This window comes from Penicillium lagena (genome assembly GCF_028827675.1).
Source record: "Penicillium lagena strain IBT 129212 chromosome Unknown utg000001l_segment0_segment0, whole genome shotgun sequence".
Taxonomy (NCBI): Eukaryota; Fungi; Ascomycota; class Eurotiomycetes; order Eurotiales; family Aspergillaceae; genus Penicillium; species Penicillium lagena.
In genome coordinates this window covers 4,619,350-4,646,998 of record NW_026623222.1, presented here as the reverse complement: position 1 = coordinate 4,646,998, position 27,649 = coordinate 4,619,350, and the positions used below count along the sequence as shown (strand labels likewise).

Here is a 27,649-nt window from a genome sequence, read left to right as displayed (position 1 = left end):
AAAGCTTGATCTGCCTGAAATTCAGATCTTCTTGTAAATCATCCAAAATATCTAACCATGACTGTCCAACATTTATGATTGCCTTTGGTTCACGCACTATTTACCAGCAAGAGCTGACCTATCAACCAACCCTCTCCCATGCGCTTGGACCCAACAACCCTACGCGCTTGGTTTATGTTTTTCCCTGAAACACCCCAGCAGCTCCCACCCATTTGAGTCCACCATGGCAAACGACTTTATCCACCAAATGAAGAGCCGCCGGCGTTCGTCACAGGTCATGAAGTCACCCAACCCCGTTCTGACTGCTGAGGACGAGGCCTTTTTGCAGCAAGTCACCGCGCAGCCAGAGTCGCCGCGATCTGTTGCTGACGGTGAAAATCCGCCACTGGCCGCGACTGAAGACCCCCGCAGCCACTGGTGGTGGATGACGGAGCTGCGAATATCCCGCTGCCCGCATCGCCTGCCGACGAACTTGGAAAACAGCTAGGAGAAGAGGCGCGTGAGAAGTCCAAGGATGAAGCGTCGAAAGCTGAGCCGGCGAGTCAATCAAATGTGAAGGCGCCAGAGAAGAAGAAAAAGAATAGATGGAGTGCTATTTTCACCAGGAAGAGTTCAGACTCGAACAAGGTGGGTTTTATGGCCAGCCAACCGTCGTCCCCTGTACATGCTAACCCAGAGGTTCTAGGGTAAACAAGCAATCAAATCAGATAAGACGCAATCATCTCAAACCAACAACGATATGTCGACCAATAATACTCAGGATACCCAGCAAGATACAGAGGATATAACGGACATTCTGGACCGGCTCAACCTAGCCGCCGACAACAACCGGGTCTTCTCGATCAGCGACGAGACCCAAGAATTGTTGCGCAAATTCAAGCTGATCTTTAGAGACATGGTCAATGGGGTCCCCACAGCTTATCGTGACCTCGAGAGTCTCTTGACAAACGGCAACCGCCAGCTCCAGGACACCTATTCGAAGCTGCCCGGGTTTTTACAGAAGCTGATCGAGAAGCTTCCCGAGCGATGGACCGAGACCCTTGCACCGGAAATGCTTGCAGCGGCCGGTGCGCGAGCTAGTGCAAGCGGTGTCAACCTGGAAAATGTGGGCAAGGCAGCTGCCGCTGCCCAGAAGATCGGTATCGATGTCCCGAGTTTGAAGGATCTGGTGGCTAAGCCGACTGCCCTGGTGGGGATGCTCCGGTCCATTATGGCGTTTCTACGTGCTCGATTCCCGGCCGTGATTGGCATGAATGTGATGTGGTCATTGGCATTATTCAGTAAGTGACTCGGAGCCACTCCGCTCCTTGGTCTATGCTAATCTTTCCGGGGGTTTAGTTCTACTGTTTGTGCTCTGGTACTGCCACAAGCGCGGCCGTGAAGTCCGCCTTGAAAACGAACGGCTGGTGACCGAGGAAGAGATCAACAAACTCAACCAGGACGCCTCGGAAGGCAAAATTCGGCCAACCGAGACCCTTATCACGACTGCACCTCCAGGCGCCTCGAGCGACGAGGTGCGCCAGGGGGTCAAAAACGTCGAGGAAGCGCGTGCTTCGGCCGCCACCGAGCCCGATGTCTCGGAGCCGCCGGAGAGTGCGCAGGGAAGGACTGTTGATGGCAATCAGAGCCCGGCCCCAACACCATCCCGCTCCAAGTCACGTCTCTCGATCTTCTCTCGGTCCAAATCCCAGTCGACGCAGGATGTTGCTCCTTATCCGGGCACTTGAGACCGCGCCAGCTGAAAAATTGCCATGCTGGTTGTTTGGTGATCTTGTTCAGGGGAAGGCGTACCGTGGTACAAAATCGGAGCGGGCGGAGCATCGCGGGTCTGGTCCAGTAAAGAGGCGCCGGCGATTACCAGTGAAGATGATGACTCATGGACATGTTTATTTTTTATTTTTTATTTTAGTTTTTCGTCTGGTGATCTAGAAGTGTAATACCGATCGTTGTGGAAAGTCGAGATCCAACTAGTTCTATCCAGGGTGCAAGGCCGTGAAACATGCTCAATAGTCTAGCTAGGGTGGTGGTGGACAGAGTTTTATCGCATCGGTCAGCCACTGCGGGGGCGATGATCTCGGGCTCCGAGTCGGCAGAACGAAAGAACACCGTAGTTACCACCGGTTCGGAAGACGAACGACAATAATATACCGCAGAAGAATGTGAGTTGACCAACTGGCCAGACTAACGACCAGCCACACCCTAGACCAGTGCAGCGGCGATCGCGCTCCTTACCGCCCCTTCGTGAGAGTCCACCTATGACCGGAGTCCTGCAGGTTCCCGTGCCACTAGAACAGCCGCTGAAAAGGTCGGCACAGCCAATGATCCTGCTCAGGGCGTAGCCTTTGCGCATGATTCATCTAGCGCGTGTGTCATACGGGGATGAATCAGAAGTATCCTCGCGCAGTCGGCCGGGGACCCTTCTCGTGGGACGGGCCATCCACCCGGGCATTCGCCTCTCGACTGGGCCTCCCTCCCCTCCACCGGATGATTACCTCGAGTCATCGATGATTTAGTTTGTAGCAGAACAAGTAGAACAGAAGATGCGGTGAACAGAGCCAACGAATGAACTGTTCCCGGCGCCCATCCGCCCGGCCAATCAGCGTGGCTCCCCACTTCCCAGGAAAAATCCACTTCTGCCTCTTTTCCCGTGCCTACCCTTCTTCTTCTTTCTTTTTTTCTCGTCTTCACCAAGCCAACACTCTTCCAGCCCATTTACAATACCCTATTCGATTCTCATCCGAACTGCACTTTCTCCAGATATCGTCCAGAATTCCCGCCAAATGGCTGTCACTGGGCTGTAAATCCCCCGCTGGGGAGCCTGTTCCCAAGGCTCCCCAGTCCAGCAGCTCCCAGGATCCCCAATTCGACTCGATATCTGTTTCTCTTTCGACGCTGTCCGCTGCGTCGGAATTGCCCCCCAAGTACAGTCCCAGAAGAAGCACTTCAGCGTTCGTGCCGGACTGGAGGTGTTCCCACCCCGAGAAAAAAAAGTCTTTCCTCCCCCTCCTCCTCCGACCTCCCACCCACTCCGATCACCATAATACGAATCCCTGTTTCACGATATACGACTACGACCGACCAGTTCCCTCGGATTTTCTCAACCCTTCCTTCCCTCACCGACCACTGGCACTCGACCCAATCGACGTGCCGAAGGGAACTCAGCAAAAATTTTTGACGAACAAACGATATTGAATTTGCTGTCGTTGCCGAACATGCCACAATCAAGCCCTCACTCTTCGAAACGAACACCCAAGAGTTCGGCTAAAAATTCTCACCCCACCACCCCGCAGTCGAACATCATGCGGCACCCCGACCATTCCCCCAAAGGTGCCAACCAGAGCAAAAAAGCGGGCAATGCCCGATCCGCCGGCCGTACCGCGACGCAGAGAAAACGAAGAGCGTCGTCGACCTCCGTGTCGAGCGTATCATCAGTCTCCTCCCTGGAGGAGCTGAGCGAAGAAGCGGACGAGTCGGAAGATGACGCCGATGATGAAGAAGACCGGCCGCTAGCGCGGGCCCCGTCTTATGGGCGCAGTCAAGGCAAAACCTATAAGGCGGGGCGTCAACCGACCCAGAACAAGCGGAGACGGGTCATGGACCAGGAATATGACGACCATATTAGCAGCGACCCCGGCGAGTCGGATGACAGCTCGGATGATGTTTATGCGGGCGTCGACTACATCACTGACGGCGATGATGAAGAGCAGGATGTTGAGAAACTAGAAGAGATGATGATTATGGAGTCCGAGAACCATCATCGTATCCTGCCGACATCTGAAATCGGCCATGAAGGGATTGACTGGGTCAACTCGGGTACTTTTGAAGACCAGATGATCCTCCCCACAGCATCGTTCTTTGATGAAGAGCATCTGTACAGCGCCATGGATACATTTGGTGAAACCGACATGGCCAGCGAAGCGGTTGAGACTCCCATGCCCCGACGAGTTCACTTCGAGGAGCGCTCGGAGTCTTCGTCGGACAGCGACTCCCACACGGATGATGAAATCCCAAGTGATTTCCTACAGCAGGATAGCTTAGATCCGCAGCTGCGTCGCATGATTGAAAGTGACAACGAGGTGCACCGCAGCCATCGTCGCCAGTCAGAAGAGATGTTTGGCGATGCCGACTATGGCCACGGAAATATCTATCATGTTGAATCCAATGGTGGCTCTTCCGAAGGGAGTCTCAGTGGTTATGAGAGTATGCAGACGGACCTTGTTGACATTGCTGTATTTGTGCTAATCCATTTCCAGCCGACGATGGCGACACTACGGATGAAGACCTCCCGCCCCCGGCGACGATTACCCACCCTCGGTCCCTGCTTCGTCGGGACTCGGCTGATTCGCTGATTGCTGCGGGTGACGACAAGTGTGACAATCTTCCACGCCGCCGTGGACCCATCATGGGAACGTTCGTCGCCGATCCTCACAAGCCTGTGGCTCTGGTCGACTGCACAGGCAAGCATCTGGTGATCATTCCGGCCTATGCTTCCTCCCGTCACGATTGGCTCGACTCTGCCGCGAACAGCATGCCGGGCACTGCCAACAACAGCCCGCGACAGACCACTTTACACTTGGTCGATGAGAGCGACACCGATGCACTCGCGTCGCCGAATCAAACCGACTTTAGCCCGATGCTGGCTTCCAGCGCCAATCTCATGATGACGGCCCTCGGCAACGATCTTACACCCGGCGGTCAAGTTATGGGCCCTCCGGAAGCTTTCTATCCGTCGCAGGACTTGACGATCGATAGTTCCTTCGAGGACGACGACGAAGATGATCCGGAGGCTTCCCTCAATGTCGACGATTTCATCGATTTCGGCAATGACTCTTCCGACGAAGATGAAGATGAAGAAATGGACAAGCCATTTGATGACGAGACGCTCATCTCGCCCATGGCCCCGCCTTCCCTTCGGAACATGGGCACACCGACCCCGACCCGACACTCGGAGTCTCAGCAGGCCAGTAACGCAGAGCAGTTCCTCAACCACCTCGACAAGGGCATTGTGACGGCCTTCCGTCGCAACCATAATCGGTACCAGACACTGCTGCGTCTGCCCCAGCACCGCGAGTTTATGCCCGCCAACTCGCCTTCCCGCCCTGCCAGCGTTTTTCGTCACGCCAAACACTCGGACCAACGCACCCCGACCAGGAAACGCAAGGCAAGCGGATACGCTGGCGGCGAGGCCGTGCGACGGAAGCTCATGGACGCTCAGCGTCGTACTCAGCTCCCGTTATAAACATTGTCTTCATTTTTGTTCGAGTCTGTGACGGATTGACTCGACCGAGTACCACACCGTCGGTTCTTTACGATTCCACGAAATTTGGGGCGTTCTCCCTAAAAGATTAGCATGATACAAACGGCTGCTGTTATATGTCTACGAGTCGCTGGCAGACTTGATTTTCCCTAGGCGCATTACTTGGTCTTTCTTCCCACCCCTTGCCTTCAAGATCTTCGATTCTCCATACGATGGAGCTTGCTTTGATGAATCGACATGGATGAACAACAGCAAAGCACACTCGCATTTCATTCCACTTCATTTTCTTGCCACGAAAAATGACCCATGGCCAAAAGTTGACGAGCGAATCTCATTGCATTTGGATGTTGTTTTGCGCACTGTCTTTCAAATTTATTGCTTTCCTCTTTAACTTTCACCCACTCGATCTCTCTTTGGTTTCCTATGTGTTTTGTTGTTCGCGTGGGATGGTGTTGTGCCGTAAGACTTCTTCGATCCCGTGGAGTTGATCTGTTGTTCTCGTCGAATGAGCCATGGAATGATGTATTTGTTTATAGCTGAAATTTCAAGTTTCTTCAAAAACATCTTTTGCATTAGACTGTAGTTGCTTGCATAAAGGAACGCATTTTGTCCTCCGGCGGACGGGATCTCGGAAAATCTGGGGGTTCAGACGACAGGGATGAGCCCCACCTTATTGCTGTTTTCGGCCCGGAGAGGCGTCTTCCGAGAGACTGTAGACGTTTTGGGCCAGTTGCGAAAAGTATTTTGATGGATACAACCTGGTCAGGCTGGGGAAGCTCATATTATTCGTTCGAGGATGATGGTTTTATGTGATACTATCCCCTCGCAGTCTGTCAAATGTTGTCCTCCAGATTCGGATTCCCGGGACTTGATCACGACCCAGTCGTCGCTGGCATTGATCTGACTTTTTGTTTGATTATCCGGACAGCGAAAATAAATACGAAATCGAGATCCTAGGCGGAAGAATGGGCGTGGAACGGACAAAATGCGGGGAACCACACGAGGTGGCCAAACAAAATGTTTACGCTAAGCGAAGTTGGGCTGATTTTTCTTGGATTTTTTTGCCCGTAGTCCCTTCCTCTGCCTGGTCACATGGGCTCGCAGTTCTCCGAATCTTCATTGATCGTCTAACGCATCTAAGCCGGACCTTCTTCCCCACATTCATAAAAACCGATTCGTATCGTTGCCGAGTAATCCACAGCTCCATTTGGTCCCCAGACCCGTTTCTCGCAATGTTCCACACATTCGAAAGCGTGGAGAAGTCTGATTCAGGAACACCTGAGGGGGCTCGCAAGCGTGCCAAGCATCGCGAGGGACAACCGCGAGCAATTACAAACGCATGCACCTCGTGCCGGACTCGGAAGATCAAATGTGACGGCGAGCAGCCGTGCGAGTCCTGTCGGTGGTATAATAGGCCTGATCAATGCCAGTATTCAGAGCCGCGGGCGCCGCATAAGTGAGTCGCTTTTGCGATTATTAAATTGATGAGACCGAACTGAGCAGGTCAACTAGCCATCCTTCTATAGCCCAATATAAGAGCATCCTGCGCAAGATCTTTCCCAATGTGGCACCGGAAAATATTGTCAACTTGCCACGAGAACGACTACCGAGTCTCATGGACCGCAACCTCTTGCAAGCGGCGCTCAATTTGACGACACAGTCCCAGGCTTCACCCCCTGCCTCGGTCTCGGATGCCACATACAGTGATCCGCCGTCGAATGAAGTTGAGAATCTGGAGTCACTCCAGGCCATGCCGGAAGAGTTTCCTGATAACAATCCGGCGGGCTCCACGGCGTCTCTTATGGGAGCCTTTTCGGACGAGGTTAACGCTTTATCACTCCTAGTTCGACAACCTTCGTCCTATCTTGGAGTTTCTTCTGTACAGGCTGTGCTAAAGGTTATCACTTGGCTTGACCCCCAATGTGCTTTCCACTTTGCTCACACGCCATCCACTGAGAGGTATGAGCGGCCTTCAGACTGGATCCATCACATGCCGCTTCCACCACATCCACCGCCATCACTCTCGGAGCTTGAGATGCTCGATGCTTATTTCCTATACTTTCATCCATTTGCACCAATGTTAGACGAGCACAGCTTTCGCGAAACATACCGAGCCGGCCATAGAAAGGATGATCACTGGCTGGCGCTGCTGAATATTGTCCTTGCTCTCGGATGCATTGCAGCCACCTCTGCGAGTGATCAGTCCCACCAGTCCTATTTCTACCGGTCTATGAGCCACCTCAGCCTCAGGTCCCTGGGTACTTCAAATCTCGAAAGTATCCAGGCTCTAGGACTTATCGGTGGCTGGTATTGTCACTATATAAGCCAACCTAACATGGCATACTCCTTGATGGGCGCTGCTCTACGGATGGCAGTATCTCTTGGACTACACAGAGAGCACCCTAATAGACGCCAGCCGACGAACGATTCTGCAAGAGCCCAGACAACCGACTCCAACAAGGCGTCTTTAACGGATCTAAAACGTCGTATCTGGTGGTCTCTTTTCTGCCTGGACACTTGGGCTTGTGTGACCCTTGGAAGACCAAGTATGGGCCGGTCTGGTCCGGCTATCACTGTGAAGTCGCCCTCCGGCCAAGATAAGGTGCGTCCATTGCTCTCATTTTCCACTTTGTGTGCCATCGCCCTAACATAGGCTTGACAGGAAAATATTTTGGACATCCTTCCACTTATAGAAAACATCCGCTTTACAAAAATAGCTACCGAGATCCAGGAGGCACTGGCTGCTGTGCCACTGGTCAGGTCTCCAGAGATGTCGCGCGGCGGAGCGCAGCTGCTGCAGTGGTGGGAAAACTTACCCCCAGTGCTGAAGGACCATGAACCATGCTCCGAGAAAATCAGCATTGTGCGCACAAACATGCGTTGGCGCTACTTAAATCAGCTCATGCTGCTCTACCGTCCAGTACTCCTGAATTATGCAATCCGACGAGCTCCATATATCACATTGCAAGCTGAGGAGTGTGCGGCTATTGAGAAATGTCGAGAAGCCGCCGAGCAGACTATAGAAAGTATAGCTGCCACAAACAAGATGGACCAATTTATTTGCTGGAATGCTGTCTGGATGATCTTCCAGGCCACGATGGTTCCACTAGTTGGCCTGTTCATCCATGACTCGACAGCCAGTGATCCGCGCGCATCTCTAGAGTCCTGCAAAGCCCAGGTTGAGACCGCCATGCTCACACTCTCTCGTATGAATCCTTTTGCACCCACTGCCAAGCAGTCCCTAAATGCCATTTCTCGCATTTTTGAGGCTAGTAAGCGCCGGACACAGCCCTATACCCCCGGACAAGTCGAATCAACCGATGTCTTGCAAACATCCGATTTCGCTCACACTACTGAGTCTGCAGATAAAGAAGATGGATTGAATTGGCTGAATATCAAGATAGACAATTTCGATGCGCAGTATCCGTGGGATTATATGAGCTGGGGGGATATATGTTCTGGTGAAACTGGAGTCGACGCCCAATTAGACTTGATGGCGCCTGCTATTTCGGATGATGAGTTGAAACGATTAATGGGCTGAGGGACAAGGCTAGCTGGGTTGTGCAGTGGACTGGTGTGGGTGCCAAAAGGGAGAAACGCCTCGTGTACTTGTTCATGACATTTCGATGAGACATTGAGATTTCGATCTCCTTTCAAGTATACTCTGTGATAGGCCCACAATATGGGCAAAACAGAGGTTATTGGGGTTGATATTGAAGCGATTGAAGTTAATCTACATAATTAATTCGTTCATATCACCTTTCAGTACACTATGGTATAGGTCATGGTAATGAGTGACTTAAATGTATGGAGATATTGAAGGAGGCTAGGTCCTTTGGACAACAAGTCTGAGACTAGCATTGATCCTGAGGGGTCATTCCATTCAGAAGAATCAGCAGCTAGACGGGCTGATATTGACCAAGAGATTGGGGCTGCCACTCGACCAGCCAGTCCCAGTAAGTGCGGTATAGGCACTGACATCAATATCGATTGAGTTGGTGGAACTGCTTCCGCATCTCTCATCGGCGGGGACATCGGTCTTGCAGAAGTTGTATGCGGATTCAGAAGGGCAGCTTTCCAAAAACAATTAGTATATGCGATTCTATTTCTTTTCAGAAAGATGCCAACAACTTACCTATCAATAACATTGACCGTCACGCAATTCCCAACTCCACCAACAGAGGCACCTCCGTATCCACCAGTGTTACAAACCTGGAAACACTCGCCACAAGTGGTGGTTGGGCATGCGGGCCCAGTATATCCCGACACGGGGTTCTGCCCATCGCTATTGTTCCTTAGTACACAAACTCAAGATAGTCAAGGACGGTATCGCAGTTACCACTCGGAATAGTCGATTGATCCACTGCATTTATCACCACTCCAGATATTGGGGGAAAGATCCCCTATGGCCACCCCGTAGGTACCAGAAACGCCTGTTTTAGGACCACATACGGTACTAAGTCTATATCAGTCTCTTGACCGTGAAAAGAAGGAAACTCAGGAGTAGTAATCATACTTGCTCTGGGAGGCGTAGTCATTAAACGTGGCGACGCCACTGTACGTCGTTCGCTTCATTAGCGATGCCGAAGCCAATGCTCCCATGGCCAAAATCAAGCAACTGTACATTTTGATAATTTTCGACGGGGTTCAATGAGATTCTTCAGTCAAAATGATAGTAAATAGGGGGCTATGTATGCTGATTTGAATCGCACCTTATATTCTTTGCGAGTGTTATACTTTCCTTAATGCGTCGCGGATGCATCGGGATCTCCTCTTGCTACCTAAGCTCAATCCAGACCGTGTCCAATATGAATCTTTTGAGGGGTATTCCTGTTTATCCGTACGACGTAGATCTAATGTCTTTCTGTTTCTAAGTTATTCTTGTGTGTCCAAATATAGAGAGTATCAATAACTTTCGCTCTAGTTCCACCTCCTAAATTGATTTTCCCGATACATATCTTCTTCCGAACTCTGCTGAGTTATATATTTGGTATTTGCTATGAGAACCAACCTTGAAAGCAATGTTATCACTGTTGTCAATCCTGTATTCAGTGCCGATCGCTGCTGTTCTTGTCACGGGTCCAGTCAAGCATTCTTCAGGCCAATCTGGGCGCGGGTTGATCTCGACGAGCACATTCTGCTACCAACCCCGCAGTTGTTAAGATTGTAGTGACATTAGTAGCATGGACTAGTTGCTTTGCCCTCGCTTCGCTCAGGCGACTTTAGGTAAGAAAATTAGTTTTAGTAAAGGGTAAGAAGATAGACTTACTATGATTCCTTTGACAATAGGCTTTATTATCCACAATGCCCTTTTTACAGATGCGTCGAACGCATTAACGCGCCGGGTCCGTCTGAGAATAGTATAACGTAACCGGCTATGGATAACTAATCAGAAGCTGAAAACTACTTCTAAATAGACGGTACGTTATGGTAGATGAGGTTAAGAATAGAGGTATAATATGTCTTGTTTCCAGCATTTGAGGCATATGCCTCAATTTTCTTTCCCGGCCTTTCTCTAATTTGTTTCCGCTTCTTTTAGACTGAGAGAACGGGATTTATACGTATCAATCATTTGATTCACCGAGGAACTATGTGTTTGTCTGGAGATATAGCGCGTTTATTGTGCTCACACCATTATTCACTATAGTAGACCATGAAACTCCCTATCTCTCGATATTAGAAGGTACTAACACAAATATCTCAAATCCAGCAGATTCCTAGACAGTCGACTGCTGCACTGCGTCCTGACCATTTCCGGAAGTGGATCCACCTCTGAGGAGCAATGTGGCATCTGTGCTAGCCTTCCGAGGATTTGGCGCCTCAAAGACCTCGTCTAACTCTTCAAGGGTTCGTCCTTTAGTTTCAACGAAGAACATATAGATAACACAGAACTCTAGGACATCCCAAAGAACAAAGAATACGTAAAACCAATATCCAATCTTTGAAACAAGTCAGTGAATTGAGACAAGCCTTTGTGATATCCTAGACGTACCTTGCTGAGAGCTACGGGAGCAGCAAAGGTGTTAACAAATGAGGCACAACCACTAGTTATTTGCCAGACACCCATCCCTAAAGCATGCAAAGACACATGGTTAATAAAGCTGAAAAGGATACGAGAGAGTTGAACCGTACCTTTGGCTCGCATATCATTCGACAGGACTTCCCCTGGATAAATGGGCTGCATTGACGTCCAGGCAAAGGCAAATACCGACCCAAAAATATAGATAAAAGCAATGGACGCGTTTGAATCTAATTTACTGCCCGTGTGAACGTATCCTGCCGCAGTTCCAGCAGCTACCGCAAGGGCGAGAGTCATGCCAGCAGTTGCGCCCAGTAGCATTTTTCTTCGCCCAATAATGTCATGGAATCGGGCCCCTGCAATCGCCGGTATCCATCCTGTAATGGCGTAGACAATATTCAGGAGCAGTTTGGTATTCGTATCGGTGATACCGACGTTCTCCAGCAAATATGGGAGATAGTATGAGGCAACACTAAAGGGTTGTCAGTAATCGTTCAGGAATAATCTGCCTTGGATGTGAGCGCGTTGCCTTACTTGTTTCCAGAAAACTGGGAAAACCACGCAAAAGTCATATTGAGCATGAGGCGGTATCGTCTTGCTCTTGACTTGACAAGCACGCGCAGGTCGAAAAAGTTTCGCCAGCCCACCATCCCTTCTTCACTGAGGGATTTGGCCATTTCACTCATTTCAAGTTGTACAAGTGGATGGTCAGAGTCACCATTGGCATGAAACCTTGCCACGATTGCTCTGGCCTCCGCTGTTCTTCCCTTTCCAATCAACCTATTGGCTTCATAAGCGACTGCTTTCACATTGTTGGGGAAACACTGTTACCAACCATCGCGGAGATTCGGGACAAAACCAAATTCCTAACGCAACGATGCCGGGGCATAACATTTGGAGCCATAATGGGAGTCTCCAATCCATGTTTCCATGATCGGCAAGGTTTCGATGTGCTCCATATACGGCAGCGGTCGCGATTATAGATCCCTTGTTAATCATCAGCCCATCTGCAGACATATAGGACAGAGGTGCTATATACCAGGTAGTAAAGTGTGTTATAAAGACCAGCAATAGTGCCACGATACTGAGGAGCTGCAATCTCAATCAAGTATAACGGGCTGCTCATTGTCGCCAGGGTCGAAAAAAGGATAGCAGGAATCGACCACCGACAAAGGCTGGTATGGTTGGAGCAACGCTCGTTACAACAGTCCCAACGCATACCCCGAGACATCCCACAAAAATAGGAAGTCGACGACCCTGCCAATCTGCAACCCAACTGAACAGCGCGCCAACCATTTGACCGACCTAAGTTGTTCTCAGTAAACTTAAACCACCATTTTTCTTGGGATATGAGGATTGAGTGCATACGTTAAAGATAGAAAAGACAATACCAGTGCCCGCATTTCCTTTCGCCGGCAGATTATAGTATCGAGTGTAATTTGGTGTGGCATTGATGCTGCCCATCAAGCTGCCGTCGTAGCCTATCGACAGTAAGATAGTATTCTCTCAATATCTCCTTCCGTAAAAGAACCCACCATTCATAGTCGAACATAGAAAAATCAGCGCACAAACGGAATACATATGCAGATAGCCCTTGGCCCATGGATTGGGCTTCGAGATTTCCAGGGCAGCCTGAAAAGTGATTCCCTCTGCCTGCGCAATTTCGAGCTTCTGGTCATCTGCATTGTCAACATTCTCTGCAGACTTCTCCATTTTGAGGGCAAGAAACAGCTTTTGGAAAAGATAGCGATGAGTTTAAGCGATCAATAGGAGATGAGAATACCAAATTAAGCCGGCCTGACATGCCAGACCAGCTCTGGTCCGCGCTCTTTATGTAGCCCGAGGCCAGTCCGCTTAGCTCCATTTATTCAAAATTGGGTTACCCCGGACTTGTCGCCCTCCGCAATAGGTGCAATTGTTAGCCGGAGCAGCCCACATTAACCAATTTGGGCACGGTCTGTTTCTGTCCCTTCCGAATGTGGGGCAGGCCAACGGGTGCTATGTTGTTTTGCGAAAACATCAGGCTGGATTGTTTTTTGGAAGGTCCTAGAATCTTGTCGAGGAACATTGACTAATTGCGACGAGAGCAAATCTTTAATTGAGTCAAAACTAAGCCCATAAAGGGTCTAGTAATCTCATATGTACTGGCGACCAAGTCCTTTAATATCGTTCTCTGGGACGTATGTCAGAAGCTTAGATCTACTTATTTCAAGCCTATATTATTGGTGGGTTGGATTTATTAAGCCCTTGGCCCTTTGGGTTCTCATACTTGCAACCAGCGCTATAAGGCATAAACAAATTCTGGGTTCTCTCTATCAGTAAAATCACGCCATCTAAATACAACAAGTCAGTATAAGCCTAATTCTTTTGGAAAGGCCAAAAATAAACTTACCCCTGATTATCCAATCGGACATATCCTGGACTCGCTCGCACGGCTGATTTGCGTCTATTCTCTCTCCGACACCACCAATTGATAAATAGGAGATCACAAATGCACAGGCCAAAGCAGACCAAAATGGTGATCTCAGCGGGCACGTATCGTGGCGCGTCCCCGGGGTTAAACGTCTGCGGCCCAATGACATTTCCAAGGCAGTATCCGATCAGATACAAAGCTGCGACAGTCGTCTTCTTGGTGTACCCAGCAATATTGCTCGAGATCAAAGAAAGTACACTGGCACCTGTCGCAGGAAGTGCCTGAGTCATGTAATAACCAATCAATCTTCCGATATTGTAATCGTTCGAGATCGGGAGCGCGACGATGAGAATGATCCCCACCAACGCGCAGGCCATGGGCCCACATGCAACCAGCGTGCGATTCTGAAGTCTATCTCCGACAAAGCCGTTGGTCCAGCATGCTATAATTACCACTGCTCCGCCGGGTATACCATAGAGCAGACTCTGTTGGGATGTGTATCCGAATCCCACGATTAGTTGGCTGAAAAAGTTGGTGAGTCCACCGTTTGGGATATCGGAGAGAACCCCGTAGGCAAACAAAGCCCAGGTTAATGGATCGAAAAAGGCTTCCTTGAATTGGTACAATTTGAAGTGCCGGTTTCCAATGCCTTGCTCATTTTCACGTACTCGCTGGATGGCCAGGAGCCTGTCGCGCTGGTTAAGCCAGCGGCAATTTAGTTGGGAGTCGGGGATAATGTAGAAGAAGATAAGTCCAATGCATGTCTGATTAGAATTCGTTTAGACCAGACAAGCCGCAAAGTAGTAGGTCTTTGGAGAGAGGGTTTGGCTTACCGTGAAGCAACCAGTCGCAACGAAGATTAGCTTCCATCCAGCAATGGCCGCATCCACTTCAGAGATGCGCCGCGAGATGCCGTACGCCACTAGCCCACCTATGATTTGGCCCCAGCCATTTGCACTGATCCACAATCCGGCGCGGAGGTTGTGTTCGCGCACAGTATACCATTGAGATGAGATTAGCGCGAACGCCGGCATGCTGGCAGCTTCAAACATCCCAAGGAGGAATCGGATTGCCATTGCACCTTGAAAATCTGAGACAGTTGCAAAAACAGCAAGAATCACACCCCAGGTGGTCACGCAAAAAGCAGAATATTTAGCCAATGGTAGCCATTGTAGAAGCCGACTTGTGGGATACTAGCGAGTTATCATCAGATTTGCCTGTACCTCACTGAAGTGCTGTCTTACCTCCCAGACCAACCATCCAATGTAAAAGATTGACCCAAGCCAGGAATACTCGTTTCCTGTGAGATTAATGTCCTCCTTAATTCCCATGATACTAGCGTATGAAAGAGTCGTTTTGTCGAGATAATTCAGACCAAAGACGCAGCATCTATTAATTGTTGGAGATTGGCCTCGGAGCATACGCACGAATACTTACAGTATAGGCAACATATGCCAGTCAATCGTGCGTAAAAGTCTTCTATTTGTCTCATCATCCAGGACCAATGGCGGGCCGTCATAGTTCGCCATGGCCTTCATGGCTTCGTCGTCGTCTCGCGAGTACTTCCTCACCTCCTCGGCAACGATCACTTTCTCAGTCTCGACATCTGCCTCGGGAGTCACCTGGTCTGCTAGGGCTCCAGGCGATGCAAGCTCGATATGATTATGGCCGGGCGCCTCCGTTGGCTTCGCGTTTTGGTCAGACCGTGTGCCCATGTTGATTATGTTGAATTAACTGGGTGCTAGGGCAGCCTTAGCCCAGGGAGCTACTCACAGTTATACCGAAGTCATTGACCAAGATGTTCTCTCCCCATGGGGAGCCCCGGCGGGAATCTTCTCCGGACCCACTGCCGGTCGATCTCCGACGCACCGACGGTGGACTGCAACCGGTCGTGGCCGACTCAGAGACCATCTAAACGCACGGAGCTGTGGAAGAGCGCTGAGCCGCTAGCTCCTTCCATTTAAATCCTCGGTGTCGGGATAAGAACTTGCAAGAAATTCCTTGAGCTCTCCAACATCCCGCATCATGGCCAGCACGACCGGACTGAGGGGCCTCAACCCTCCTCCGCCGTCAAATAACACCGTTCGTGTGCGCATGGTGGACACAAAGTCTTTCATGTCTCTGCATGCGTTTTCCTTTGTTAAGCCCGTCATGCCGGGCCATGAGAGGATGAGTGTGACAACGGTGGCCTTCTTAATTGAGAACGAGAGACTGGGCAAGAAGGCCATGTTCGATCTCGGGACTCGAAAAGATTACTGGAACTGTCCTCCGTTTACACTGACGAGGATCGAAGCGGCTATACCTGGAGTCCGAATTGAGAAAGACGTGACCGAGATCCTGCAGGAGAAGGGAATGAAACTGAATGAGATAAGTTAGTTGCCATCCCTAAGTTCTGGTGTTGTTTTATTTAACAGCAAATCCACCGCTAGACGATATTATCTGGTCTCACAGCCACTGGGACCATATGGGGAGTCCACATTTGTTTCCCACTACAACGAATCTATGCTATGGAAAAGGCACAGGGCCGTTCCCAACATATCCCGAAAATCTAAATTCCAATCTCAGCGCCGAAGACTTTGTAAACCGAAAATGTAAGGAGATCGACTGCTCCGATCTGCACATCGGACCCTTCCCCGCCCATGACTTCTACGGCGATGGGTCGTTATATCTCCTTGATACACCGGGGCACTGGCCGGGCCATATATGCGCGCTGGCCCGGACTACACCGGACACATTTGTCTTTCTTGGTGGCGACATCTGCCACTTTGCTGGCGACTTCAGACCGACCGAGGATATTCCACTGCCAGAGATTATTCCCGGTGACGCACTACGGCACAGCAAGAAGTATCCTGCACACTGTCCTTGCGAGTTCTTTGCCGCGCACCATCCGCAGCTCCGTACATCAAAGCCTTCGGTCGACACAATATCGACCCCGTTCTATGAGCTCTCTACTCATGCGCACTCAACGTATAAATTTCCAGACGTTGCGGCAGTAACCACAGAAAGGATGCAGAAATATTTCGATTCTGACCCTAATGTCTTGGTCTGTCTTGCTCACGATTCAGCACTCCTAGACCATCTGCCTACCTATAACGAACATCCTCACCAAGATATCAACGAGTGGAAAAAACTGGGGATGAAAGAGAAGTGCCACTGGGGTTGGCTTGGTGAACTGCCGCGGTATAATGAGGACGGAACTGTACTCGGTCCGGGGAATCGAGAGAAGCCAATTGTGGATGGGCTTTGGAAGAATGGTGTTCGGGTGGACTCGCTCAGATCTTAATCTTAAGTCGAGTGGGTCGGGTCTATTATATAGAGTTGAATGGATTCAAGTAGATAAGTGGTGAATTCAATTTGCCCGTTTACGCTCAGCTATTCTATATGGAATGGAAAATCGGCGTTGGCCAATCCCCGCCTCCGGGCGCAAGCAAATCATAACCCATGCCCAGATTCCACATTTCCTCATCCTGGAAGCCCCAGTTATTGTAAGGTGAAACGTCAGGCGTCAGCTGTACAGAATCCACATAGTTTGGGTCCTCATGGGCTTTTGGATTGATTGAATGCTCGACAGAATAGTTCATAGGTCCAGATGAATGACCATTCATCAAGTCCGGCTGTAAATCTATCCATGTAGACCCTGGTTGATATGAGTTCGAACTTTCCGTCGCATGTGCTTTACGTGCAGTCGAAGATGCCTGTTTCAACATTCTCTCGAACCCATTCGCCATGCTGAAGACCATGTGGTTAGCACCTGCCTTGCATCCACGAAGCAGCTTGATAATCCCCTCAACGAGTGGTCGTGTTCTCTGGGCAGGGTCGATTGTAATCCCGATAAAATACCATCGATGCGACATCTTCATCAAAAACACAACCGCGAAGGCAATCATCGAGTGAAGGTACAAAGGCATTCCCACGATGCCTTCGCGGTATCCAGGATCCTCAATGAAATGTCGAAGCAGCGAGTGCGCAGCTTCGATTGCTCTCAGTGTTAGAGGTCGCAAACTATTAGGAAGGTCACGCAGGTTATCCAGCGGCCGTCCCCGGAGGACCAAGGAATGAAGCACCAGTTCGCTGAAATAGTAATGAAGGTCCACACCTCCGCCCAGCATGTCCATTTTTCGTAGGTGTCTCCAGCGATCCTGCCACGCTCTTGCCTCCTCTGTAAAGCGGGAATGGTTCAATACAGAAGCATCGTCGCCGCCCATTATTCGTTTCGGCTCCAGTCCGAAGGTCTGAAATGCCTTGCTCATATTGGCCAGACACGTTACCTGTGCAATCAACACTCGGTCGGGTGGAGTGCACCATGGTGAATCTAGCAGAACCGCAAAGTCCTTAATCGGCCGTAGCTCAGCCATGACGGGTGGTCGACCATAAGCTATGCTGGATTGGTGGTCGAGAACAAATAAAAGATACCACAATCTGGCCTTCTCAAGGCTATCCCGTCGTGCATCTTCGCTTATATCCGGTGTGTAGAATACCTCGTAAAATGCATGATGGAGATTCAACTCGGTCGCCATTCGGATAGATATGCCACTTAATTTCCAACTCAGGTCTGGTTCCCAAAATGCAGCGATGCACAACCCCCGAATATCGTCGAGGGTGTGAAAACGGTCAAAAATAGCAGATGATATAAGACCCAGGAACCGGCTGTGACAGATTTCGTGTGTGGACTCGCGGCCGGGAATGTGCAGGGCGCTGACAAGCATGACAGCTGTAAACAGAATGGTAGACGACGTTCGCACGGTTTCAAGAGTTGCATCTGGTGAAATGGTGGCGGAGAAGAGATGAGGAGAGAGAAGGGTCTTGAAACTATATTCTGTCAAATGGTTTGAACAAGTCGAAAAGTCAGGGGGGACACACAGTTCCAGCATCTCCTCTGCTTCTTTATACGACAGTAGTTTCTCTGCTATCAGATCGGAGTCCATGCGTCTCATTCCGCCCTTCCGCCTCTGCTTAACACTGCGCAGCTGGCTACATAGTCCGTTCATCCTTGTCGCCTCGATTAGACTGCCCATTGTTCCAGGGGAGAGATCGCGCTCGTCTCTCCTTCCAGTGCTAGATATCGGCTCCTGCGAGTTTTGCCTTGTTGGTTGAGGCGATTGAAGAGTCTCCGAAATAACAGGCTGGGCATATAAGTCCAGGGCCGGCATGTTGAGCTTCTCAAGGACATCTTCAAGGGCGCGTTCAAGCTTGAATAGGACCACGTCTGATGGGTGGTGGTTTTTCTCATCGCCCTCAGCGCTAATCCACACCTTCTTTTCACTGACACATTGTAGCTGAAGACGCAAACACCGAGAGCAGGTGCCCATGCCGCGCTCGGCGGAGTCGCATTTCACTTTGAGTCGACGACAGATGGAGCACGCTGTTCCTTTGCGCGATGGTTGGACATCGCTATCATCCAATACTACTCGACGCTGTCTTTTTCTTGGTGGAGGTGTCGCTGCTTCTGCCAAGGCTTGTCCATCTTTGATTTCAGAGCTGTACATTGTTCTATTTTGCCAGTGGTGACACGAAACACAGGCCGGTTCTTGTTCGGCGAGATGTGCGACAGTTATGAGTAACGCAACCAAGATAGTGCCAGGGGAACAAGGAGCTCTCCATTATGGACACATAGCTGCGCAGCCAGCGACAGCCTCTCGGGCAAGGCCGAGAAATCCATTCTCCGCACTCGACCAAAATGAGTTTAGCGTTAAGCTTTCGCTGCAATTCTGAGATTGCGGCACTGTCGGGGATCCCATGGGGTTCGCAACGCCGCGGAACAAAGCTATGTTTTTGTACAGGTAAACAGGTTCTAGTTTTGATTACTAGAGCATCAATTATGTAGGCTGCAGTTGCTTCACTTCATATGTTAGTATATATTCAGCTGCCACGACTGAGAGCGGAATCAGCGCTCATCCCTCCCGGTGTCACTCCGCCGGGGTGCGTCGGCGTTTCGCCGGTGGAGATGAACCGACCAAAATGGGGATGGAAACGCTTTCTGCCGGAACGGAGATCGATCGGAGCAGAGAGACAAGTTGGCACCAATTATCGCAAAGTCAAATGTTTGGTTCCTCGCTGTTTTTTTTTTGGAATATGGCCATACGCTCTACTCGATTCTGAATTAAATCAACATCTACATCATGACAACTTTCCGTCCACGTATCGCTATCACGCTCGGCGATCCAGCAGGTGTCGGGCCTGAACTCGCTGCCAAGCTACTCGCAGACCCTAAGAATAGAGCAAGAGCCGACCTACTTGTACTTTCCGACAGATCTGAAGTCGAGGCAGCTGCTTCGGTTGCTAACGTGACAATCCCCATCTCCGAAGTCGCGGGACCAGAGAGTGTCAAAGTACTTGATGATGGAACCGCGCCCATTATTTCGATTGAGCGAGGCAAAGTGTCAAAAGAAGCCGGCCAGCGGACATTCCATCAACTGAAACGCGCCGTTGCGATGGTCAATCGTGATGAAGCAGATGCTATCGTCTTCACACCATTGAACAAGACATCGCTGCACATGGCCGGCATGCACGAAGAGGACGAGTTGAGGTGGTTTGCTATGCAGCTCAATCATGAGGGTGCCACTAGTGAAGTGAATATTATTCCAGGTTTGTGGACTGCTCGGGTAACGAGCCATGTGGCCATCAAGGACGTGTCGTCAAGAATCTCGAAGTCCACTGTCTTTAATGCGGTTGACCTTCTGAATAATTTGCTGTAAGTTTTGTCAGTTTCTGAAGTATTACGACAAAAACTGATGCATGGCAATCCAGGACGGACTTTGGCATCAAGAACCCACGTCTTGGGGTTTGTGCGCTCAACCCACACAACGGCGAGAACGGGCTATTTGGGCGCGAGGAAATTGATTCGATTAGGCCAGGCGTTGAAATGGCTCAATCAAGAGGAATTGATGTGAAAGGTCCTTTCCCTTCTGACACCATCTTCGTCAGCCGATCAAATTATGATGGTATCATCACCATGTACCACGACCAAGGACAGATTGCCCTCAAGGTCATTGGTTTTGATGGTGGAGTGACTGTCCAAGGAGGCTTGCCGGTAGTGATAGCCACACCTGCCCATGGCACGGCATTTGACATCGCGGGCAAGAACATCGCGAGCACGAAAAGCAGCCAAAACGCATTAGATGTTGCAATTGCGGTGGCGAGCAAGAAGGCCGAAAGAAGGTATACTGCGGCAAAGATGCAGAGTTCGCATGCTACTAATGGCGTTACCACACACTATTAGACGACGATATGGATCTCAATATATAAACGGGGCACATAACTGCAGATTCAAATTTCCTCAATCAAAAACAAAAACATACGTACTAGTTTTTCCAAACCATAAACAGCTGATTACAAGAACATATGAAGAGAGTCCTAACTACGAAATCATACGATGATACCCGGCATTTTTCAGGTCAGAATCCTCAAGGTCAAATCCGCGCAGTGAGATGGCTTTAATCCCATTCGTTCGCTTTTTAACTCTCTTATTGTTTTAGCCGGAGTGGCAGTGTGTGACATACCAAGCCCGGGACTTGTTAGACCTGACATGTCTCAAAGCTGAAACACTCATGCTGTTTCTCCTGTCACTCGCCTGCATAACTCTTAATGCAGTCTTTGACGAGAAACGTTCCATCTTGTGCCTTGTCGTGTATGATTCGGCAAATGACATTAATTTATGCTGCACCATGAGTTCCAATAATTCTCGCGTGCGACACTTTCCGATTTAAGAGGAACGTAATCCGTAGTAGTAGAGAGCAATATAGTGGATAAATCCCGAATGCTAAAAGAGTGGGCAAAAATCGAGCTCGATGTGCTTCGGCTAAACAAGCTGAGCCGAAGGCAAGCTATCCCGACCACTCGATCAGGATGGCTCCGTTAAAATTCTGAGCTAACTAGTGTAGCCTAGCACTCCCGGGGCTGGCACTGGAATGCGAGGGAGCAAGAACCGGTTAGTGTGGAGGAGCTACTACTAGCACGTCGACTCCATTCAGGTACCGGCGCCACCGGAAACCAGACCCTTTACGGGTCTTTACCAGGATCAGGAACACTTCAGCCACCACACTACGTACATACCCATGACTGACTATGCCTCTCGGGAAAACGGCACAAAGAACACGTCGTGCTGCCCAAGCATGAGTTCTGGCACCAAGCTCGCTAACTTCCAGGGAAGTTGGAGCCGTGGATTCTGGTTGGGCAGATGGGGCGGCTATGTCAGATCCACGAATTTATTTTCGGTCGAACAAAAACAATGGGGCCAACAGGGACGAATAAATCATGATTGTCTCGGTAGCAGTCTGGTCAAAAGCTGCACCCGATCGCTGACAGCAGGAACTTAGTGACCCTGAAGTTAGAAGATCGCCTGTAGGGAAGACTATTCGTCAGGGGGTTTCAGGGCGAGACGCTGGCGGCAGGCTGGGTTGCAGCTTGCGGCGCCAGAGCTGCAAAGCCCAGACAGGAGTTTGGTGGTTTTTCTGACCAATCACCCGAGCTCACTGAGATCAATAGTCTTTGGCCTTCCACGTTTCGACCATTCCTCTTCCGCTCAATAGGTGGGCCTGGCTTGTGTGAGATTCTAGGAACAAAAGGAGCCGGCGATCAAGCCCGTGATAGATGCCAACGCTATCCAAAGCTAAATGTGAATAAAAAGAGAAGTTGATCGTTGTCGACTTTCCCTCTCTGCAGAATGAGTATGCTGAATCGCGTTTCGAGAAATTGTTAACTTGGGATGCTCACGCTGCACTCTGCCGATCCGGCGCTTCCTCTTCACATCTATTTTTAACCGCCAGACTTCTCTTACGGACCTCACACACCGGATGTTCAGCAACTCATTGGGTCCCCACTGCCGCCCGGTAACGGTTCCAGTTCTCAGATCATTACTGGTTCGCTCTGAGCCTCCTCAGCGTGTTCCTGCACTAGTGGACGCCAGCCAATTATTTTGGGAGAGCACTCCGTTTCATCTACCCGGCCTCAACTATGCCGATTGGAAAAATGGGACTACGATGGCTTGACCTGTCTGCTCTGCACAATGAGGTTGCTCCAGGAGGGTGCCGGATAGGGCCCAGTTGCAGCCACCAGGGAGAACCCTTTGTCTAGAGTGTATGGGTCTTCTCGTTTTAAGACGCGCCCTCCTCCCTAGAAGTTCAACAGGCATTCATCTTTCTTGTTTCTTACTCCAGTCATTGTTAATCTTTCCCCCTTCTTTTAATTGTTTTTCTCCCCTCGGTTCGCTCAGAACCAAAGCCATTCGTTTCGGACTAGGGTTGCATTTCTTATCCCTATCGCTTTCTCTCGATATCACCCATTCAGGGCCCCATTGTTGCAGGTTTTCAACAATACTAGTTATATCACTTCTGTGCCACTCCAGCAACCATCTCATCTCTTTCTTCAGTCTCTCGTTGACAGCACCCTTTCAATATGAAGATCGCAACCTCTGTCGCGTTCTTTTCTCTTCTGGCTGCTGCCCAAGCCACCGGTGCTGTATGTCTGCTATCCTTCCTTTGTGGCCATGTATATATTAACACTTTACCTAGTACTGGGGCACTGAGCAATGCTACAGTAGCCCAGGCAGGTCTCCCAACAAGTGTAATGAGTGGCAGAAGACCGGTTTCGACTGGACCGGCCTCTCTACTGGATCGTTCGGGCACTATGGCGGATTTGACTTCTCCGGCTTTACTTGCAGCAGCAGCTTCAGTGGTGCATCCCACAAAAAGCGCAACGATATGAGCCAGGTAATTCAAGAATACCCTTTCCTATTTGTGCTTAACATTGACCAGCTCTCCAGGGGAAATGCATTGAAGGAACGGCGTACAAGAGTGACAGCTCGCAGGCTCCGTCGTTTTCATGCAGTGACGAGGAGGGTGGCTTCTCCATTACCAACTTCCACATGTCCACTTCGAAGACAACCGACGTGCAGATCGTCTACGGCATGCCTGATGGCTCGCAGTGTCGTAACACTGCTTCCTGCTCGTCCGAAGGTACCATGATCACCAATGATCAGTGTGGCGGAGCCACCTCCGTCCACTTCAAACTGCCTGACGACAGTAATGATGAAAGCTGCGGTTTCGGTATCTACAGCATCGGCTTTGATTGCACCCCCGGGACCACTACCACTGTTCCATCTGTCCCTACTACAACCACTGTTCCCACTGTCCCTACTACAACCACTGTTCCCACTGTCCCTACTACCACAACTGTTCCCTCTATCCCCACCACCACCCCTGTTGTTCCTCCCGAGCAGACTGGGTCCACGACCACTAGCACTCCATTGAAGTTGACTACCTCGACTGTGTACGTCACTAGTGAGATCACGATCACCAAATGCGCCTCAACCGTCACCGACTGCCCGGCTGATTCTACAAGTGTGGTGACCTCAACCATTGCCGTCTCTACTACCATCTGCCCGGTCACTGAGACCACCTCGACCCCTGTTAGCCCGACTGGGGTTTCTCCTGCCAGCACACCTGCTGGTTCTTCTGTTGTGACTCCTACCTCGTCCTCGTCTGGCGGTGGGTACTCTGTCCCATCTGTTGCAACGACCCCTGCTCCTTCTGGCGCTGGCGCTACTTCCACTCCTTCTGCCCCTGGAGAGCCCACAGTTACTGTCATTACTTATGAGACCACCACTGTCTGCCCCGTGACTTCCACAATAACTTCTGGCTCGAGCACATTCACCACGACCTCTAGTACTACTTCTACTATCACGGTCACCGAAACGTCCACTGTCTGCACCAGATGCGAGGGAAGCACGACTACTTCTGTCCCCGCTGGTGTTGCAACAACCCCTGCTCCTTCTGGAGTTGGCGCTACTTCCACTCCTTCTGCCCCTGGAGAGCCCACAGTTACTGTCATTACTTATGAGACCACCACTGTCTGCCCCGTGACTTCCACAATAACTTCTGGCTCGAGCACATTCACCACGACCTCTAGTACTACTTCTACTATCACGGTCACCGAAACGTCCACTGTCTGCACCAGATGCGAGGGAAGCACGACTACTTCTGTCCCCGCTGGTGTTGCAACAACCCCTGCTCCTTCTGGAGTTGGCGCTACTTCCACTCCTTCTGCCCCTGGAGAGCCCACAGTTACTGTCATTACTTATGAGACCACCACTGTCTGCCCCGTGACTTCCACAATAACTTCTGGCTCGAGCACATTCACCACGACCTCTAGTACTACTTCTACTATCACGGTCACCGAAACGTCCACTGTCTGCACCAGATGCGAGGGAAGCACGACTACTTCTGTCCCTGCCGGTGCTGGAAGCATATCTGCTCCCTCGGGAGTCGGTGCTACTTCCACTTCCACTCCTTCTGTCCCTGCAGATACCACAACAACCGTGGTGACGTACGAGACCACAACTACGTGCCCAGTCACCGGCACTATCACCTCGGGCACCAACACTATCACCACGACTTCGAGCACGGTGTCTACCATTACATTGACCTCGACCTCGACATATTGCCCCAAGTGCGTTAGCACGACTGGCACTTCGCCGACCTCGGTCCCCTCGTCTCCTTGCCCGAACACCGTTCCGCAGTGTATCAACACGTGGTTGTCGCTGGTTCCTAAGTGCGCATCTAACAGCGATGCTAAGTGCTTCTGCCCGAACAAGGAGTTCACCAAGAAGGTCATTTCCTGCATTGACGCATGGGGTGCCTCTAAGGCGGAAATCGAGTCGGCAATGTCCTATTTCACTGGTATCTGTGCCTCGTGGATCCCACAGAACCCGGCCATTGTGACTGCTATCCCCTCGACTGTCACTATCGGTCCGACTGGCGCCTCTGCGGCCTCGGGCTCGGGTATTACCTCTGTTGCCGTGATCACTCCTGCCCCTGTTACCACGATCACCTACTCGAGCTTTACCCTCACAGTCCCGCAGGTCAAGTTCACTACTTCTACAGTGGAGGGCAATAGCCCGACCGTCGGCCTGATCCCGGCTGAGACACCCAACGGCACCTCGCCTGTCAACACTGGGCTTCCTGCGTCGGTGCATGCTTCCTCGACCCTGGTAGTCAGCAGTCGGCCCTCGACCGTCGCAACACCCACTCCTACTTCAGTCTACAGCTCTGCGTCGACGGTCTCATTATCCGCGAGTCTTCTGCTCACGTCGCTCGCCGCCCTGTTCGGCCTGATGCTGTAAACGCGCTGCCGCCGAGCGATTTTCGACTTTGTGTTTGAATTTTAGTTTGGTGCTTTTCTGTTTTCGCAGAATGTATTTGATTCTTCTTGCTTGTGTTTCGCAGCCTTTGCGCTGTAACGACCTTGCTCATTTTGAGACTATGTCGGACCCAGCGCATGTCTGCGTTCGAAGGATTTGTCCTGTATTGTATAATTCACTCCTTAATTGACAAATACATTAGATCTTCCAGTTACTGATTTTGGGTCCGGGGTAGAACGTCGTGCTCTGACTCCCGGTCTAGTAAGAAAGCAGCCAATAGTAAAGCCGGACCTCGGCTGTGACTCAACCTCACATTTCGTATTTAAAGTGGCCCAACAGAGACCTCTAGTCTTCGCCTTCTCTCATGCCCATTGAAGAGAAGCTGCATGAATATCGAGATAATTGTGGGTCATGACAATTCTGCTCAGCGAAGTTCCCTTCTCCCCAACATTTGACCCTATTCCTAACTCCACCAAACCAGACATCGACATAGCCTTGTACAATGCCCGGAAACTCTCAAGGAACAGTTTACTCTGTCTCCACATCATCAACACACTCCTTCTCCAAAGACCCCGTGCCAAGCATAACCCTAATAGCCGGCCTAGGGATACAAGGCGATGCACACGCCGGTGTAACTGTACAGCATCGCTCGCGCTTACATATTAAGCCCCCACCGGCGAATCTGCGGCAGGTGCATCTGATCCCACTGGAACTGCTTACGGAAGTGTCAGACTGTGGGCAGTTTGAGCCAGGGGATCTGGGTGAGAATGTTACTACGATTGGGATTGATTTGAAGCAATTGGGGAAGGAAACAAAGCTCCTTTTTGTTGACCAAGAACATGATATCAATGGAAATGGAAGTGGGGATTGTGAGGCTGGCCCTGTAGTTGTGGTTATGGGACTGCGCAATCCGTGTCCGCAGATTGACAAGTTTCGCTCCGGGCTACGAGAAAGACTCATCGTGCGAGACGAGCAAAGAAAGATCGTCGGTCGTCTAGCTGGAGTGATGGGGACGGTTGAGAAGGGGGGTGAGATCAGACCTGGGATGAGGATCCGGGTTCAGCAACCAGCCGAATATCAACCCCTGGAATGTGTCTGATGGGCGTTGGCGCTATTCTTTGGATCAAATATTAATTAACTCCTCGCTCTGGACGCAAATGGCAGAAAACGGCCGACCGTCTACGGGCATCATACCTCCATCCGCACTCCGCAATGATCTTCAACGCCTGCATGAACAGCTGTTTCAGCGAAAGAACAACGGGTGTTCTTCTATCACCCCCCAGCTGCAACATCCAATAGTCCCGACCTCTCGGAAGCAACCATTCCGTAAGCCATCCGTGCCCTAATTAACTTCGAGTCATCGGAGATCAACCGCTTATCTCGGCAGCCTAACAAAGTCCTGATAAGCCAACCGCCCTAGATTGGCCGAATGGCATTGCGGTCCCCATCGGTGCACATTCATAGGCCTTTTTTTGCGAACAATCAAGCATCATTGGTCGGAGGTTGCCGTTTGCCATTAATGGCGGGAACGTGCTCCCTAAGGGTTGACATCCATCCCCGGCTGGGGGTGGTTCTCCGGCCTGTCTGACTGGCAGACAGGTCACATTCCCCTTGGGGAGTGATTGAGATAAGCCTTGTGTCAGCCAGTAGGTGTTGCCAAAGGATATAAGCAAAAAAGGTTACTTGTCTGGCAGGGGGTGGATTAATTGCCGCAATGTCCGTCCTGATAGTCATGTCCACGCCCCCATATCTCACCTATCGCCACTTCATATCAGCCGCCCTCTCCTCCGTTTGCGATGTCCCAGTCTTCTCTTGTCAATTGTC

General features: G+C 50.6%; 12 protein-coding genes across 12 annotated transcripts; 7 read left to right on the top strand and 5 right to left on the bottom strand.

The window, feature by feature from the left end:
* Positions 1-223: 223 nt before the first annotated feature.
* On the top strand, positions 224-1,727 carry N7510_002053 (uncharacterized protein; the record flags this gene model as incomplete). Its single annotated transcript, XM_056973980.1, has 4 exons — positions 224-361; positions 412-627; positions 686-1,280; positions 1,339-1,727. 4 exons carry the CDS (start codon positions 224-226, stop codon positions 1,725-1,727), a joined length of 1,338 nt encoding a protein of 445 aa, XP_056839097.1.
* Positions 1,728-2,050: 323 nt separating this feature from the next.
* N7510_002052 (uncharacterized protein) lies at positions 2,051-2,350 on the bottom strand (the record flags this gene model as incomplete). Its single annotated transcript, XM_056973979.1, has 1 exon — positions 2,051-2,350. The coding sequence occupies one exon, from the start codon at positions 2,348-2,350 to the stop codon at positions 2,051-2,053; it is 300 nt and encodes a 99-aa protein (XP_056839096.1).
* Positions 2,351-3,212: 862 nt separating this feature from the next.
* On the top strand, positions 3,213-5,239 carry N7510_002051 (uncharacterized protein; the record flags this gene model as incomplete). The annotated part of the gene is made up of 2 exons (XM_056973978.1): positions 3,213-4,200; positions 4,254-5,239. The coding sequence occupies 2 exons, from the start codon at positions 3,213-3,215 to the stop codon at positions 5,237-5,239; spliced, it is 1,974 nt and encodes a 657-aa protein (XP_056839095.1).
* Positions 5,240-6,489: 1,250 nt separating this feature from the next.
* On the top strand, positions 6,490-8,798 carry N7510_002050 (uncharacterized protein; the record flags this gene model as incomplete). The annotated part of the gene is made up of 3 exons (XM_056973977.1): positions 6,490-6,713; positions 6,761-7,859; positions 7,920-8,798. The coding sequence occupies 3 exons, from the start codon at positions 6,490-6,492 to the stop codon at positions 8,796-8,798; spliced, it is 2,202 nt and encodes a 733-aa protein (XP_056839094.1).
* Positions 8,799-9,149: 351 nt separating this feature from the next.
* N7510_002049 (uncharacterized protein) lies at positions 9,150-9,883 on the bottom strand (the record flags this gene model as incomplete). Its single annotated transcript, XM_056973976.1, has 3 exons — positions 9,150-9,330; positions 9,393-9,551; positions 9,774-9,883. The coding sequence occupies 3 exons, from the start codon at positions 9,881-9,883 to the stop codon at positions 9,150-9,152; spliced, it is 450 nt and encodes a 149-aa protein (XP_056839093.1).
* Positions 9,884-10,974: 1,091 nt separating this feature from the next.
* Positions 10,975-12,989, bottom strand: N7510_002048 (uncharacterized protein; the record flags this gene model as incomplete). The annotated part of the gene is made up of 7 exons (XM_056973975.1): positions 10,975-11,196; positions 11,250-11,748; positions 11,811-12,043; positions 12,108-12,368; positions 12,447-12,581; positions 12,645-12,757; positions 12,812-12,989. The coding sequence occupies 7 exons, from the start codon at positions 12,987-12,989 to the stop codon at positions 10,975-10,977; spliced, it is 1,641 nt and encodes a 546-aa protein (XP_056839092.1).
* A 568-nt stretch (positions 12,990-13,557) lies between these two features.
* On the bottom strand, positions 13,558-15,404 carry N7510_002047 (uncharacterized protein; the record flags this gene model as incomplete). The annotated part of the gene is made up of 5 exons (XM_056973974.1): positions 13,558-13,609; positions 13,669-14,453; positions 14,523-14,882; positions 14,934-15,078; positions 15,127-15,404. 5 exons carry the CDS (start codon positions 15,402-15,404, stop codon positions 13,558-13,560), a joined length of 1,620 nt encoding a protein of 539 aa, XP_056839091.1.
* A 310-nt stretch (positions 15,405-15,714) lies between these two features.
* Positions 15,715-16,972, top strand: N7510_002046 (MBL fold metallo-hydrolase; the record flags this gene model as incomplete). Its single annotated transcript, XM_056973973.1, has 2 exons — positions 15,715-16,060; positions 16,104-16,972. 2 exons carry the CDS (start codon positions 15,715-15,717, stop codon positions 16,970-16,972), a joined length of 1,215 nt encoding a protein of 404 aa, XP_056839090.1.
* A 94-nt stretch (positions 16,973-17,066) lies between these two features.
* On the bottom strand, positions 17,067-19,175 carry N7510_002045 (Zn(II)2Cys6 transcription factor; the record flags this gene model as incomplete). The annotated part of the gene is made up of 1 exon (XM_056973972.1): positions 17,067-19,175. The coding sequence occupies one exon, from the start codon at positions 19,173-19,175 to the stop codon at positions 17,067-17,069; it is 2,109 nt and encodes a 702-aa protein (XP_056839089.1).
* Positions 19,176-19,808: 633 nt separating this feature from the next.
* Positions 19,809-20,908, top strand: N7510_002044 (uncharacterized protein; the record flags this gene model as incomplete). Its single annotated transcript, XM_056973971.1, has 2 exons — positions 19,809-20,380; positions 20,437-20,908. The coding sequence occupies 2 exons, from the start codon at positions 19,809-19,811 to the stop codon at positions 20,906-20,908; spliced, it is 1,044 nt and encodes a 347-aa protein (XP_056839088.1).
* A 2,174-nt stretch (positions 20,909-23,082) lies between these two features.
* Positions 23,083-25,807, top strand: N7510_002043 (extracellular serine-threonine rich protein; the record flags this gene model as incomplete). Its single annotated transcript, XM_056973970.1, has 3 exons — positions 23,083-23,145; positions 23,199-23,396; positions 23,450-25,807. 3 exons carry the CDS (start codon positions 23,083-23,085, stop codon positions 25,805-25,807), a joined length of 2,619 nt encoding a protein of 872 aa, XP_056839087.1.
* Positions 25,808-26,327: 520 nt separating this feature from the next.
* On the top strand, positions 26,328-26,924 carry N7510_002042 (MOSC domain-containing protein; the record flags this gene model as incomplete). The annotated part of the gene is made up of 1 exon (XM_056973969.1): positions 26,328-26,924. One exon carries the CDS (start codon positions 26,328-26,330, stop codon positions 26,922-26,924), a length of 597 nt encoding a protein of 198 aa, XP_056839086.1.
* Between the last annotated feature and the right edge of the window lie 725 nt (positions 26,925-27,649).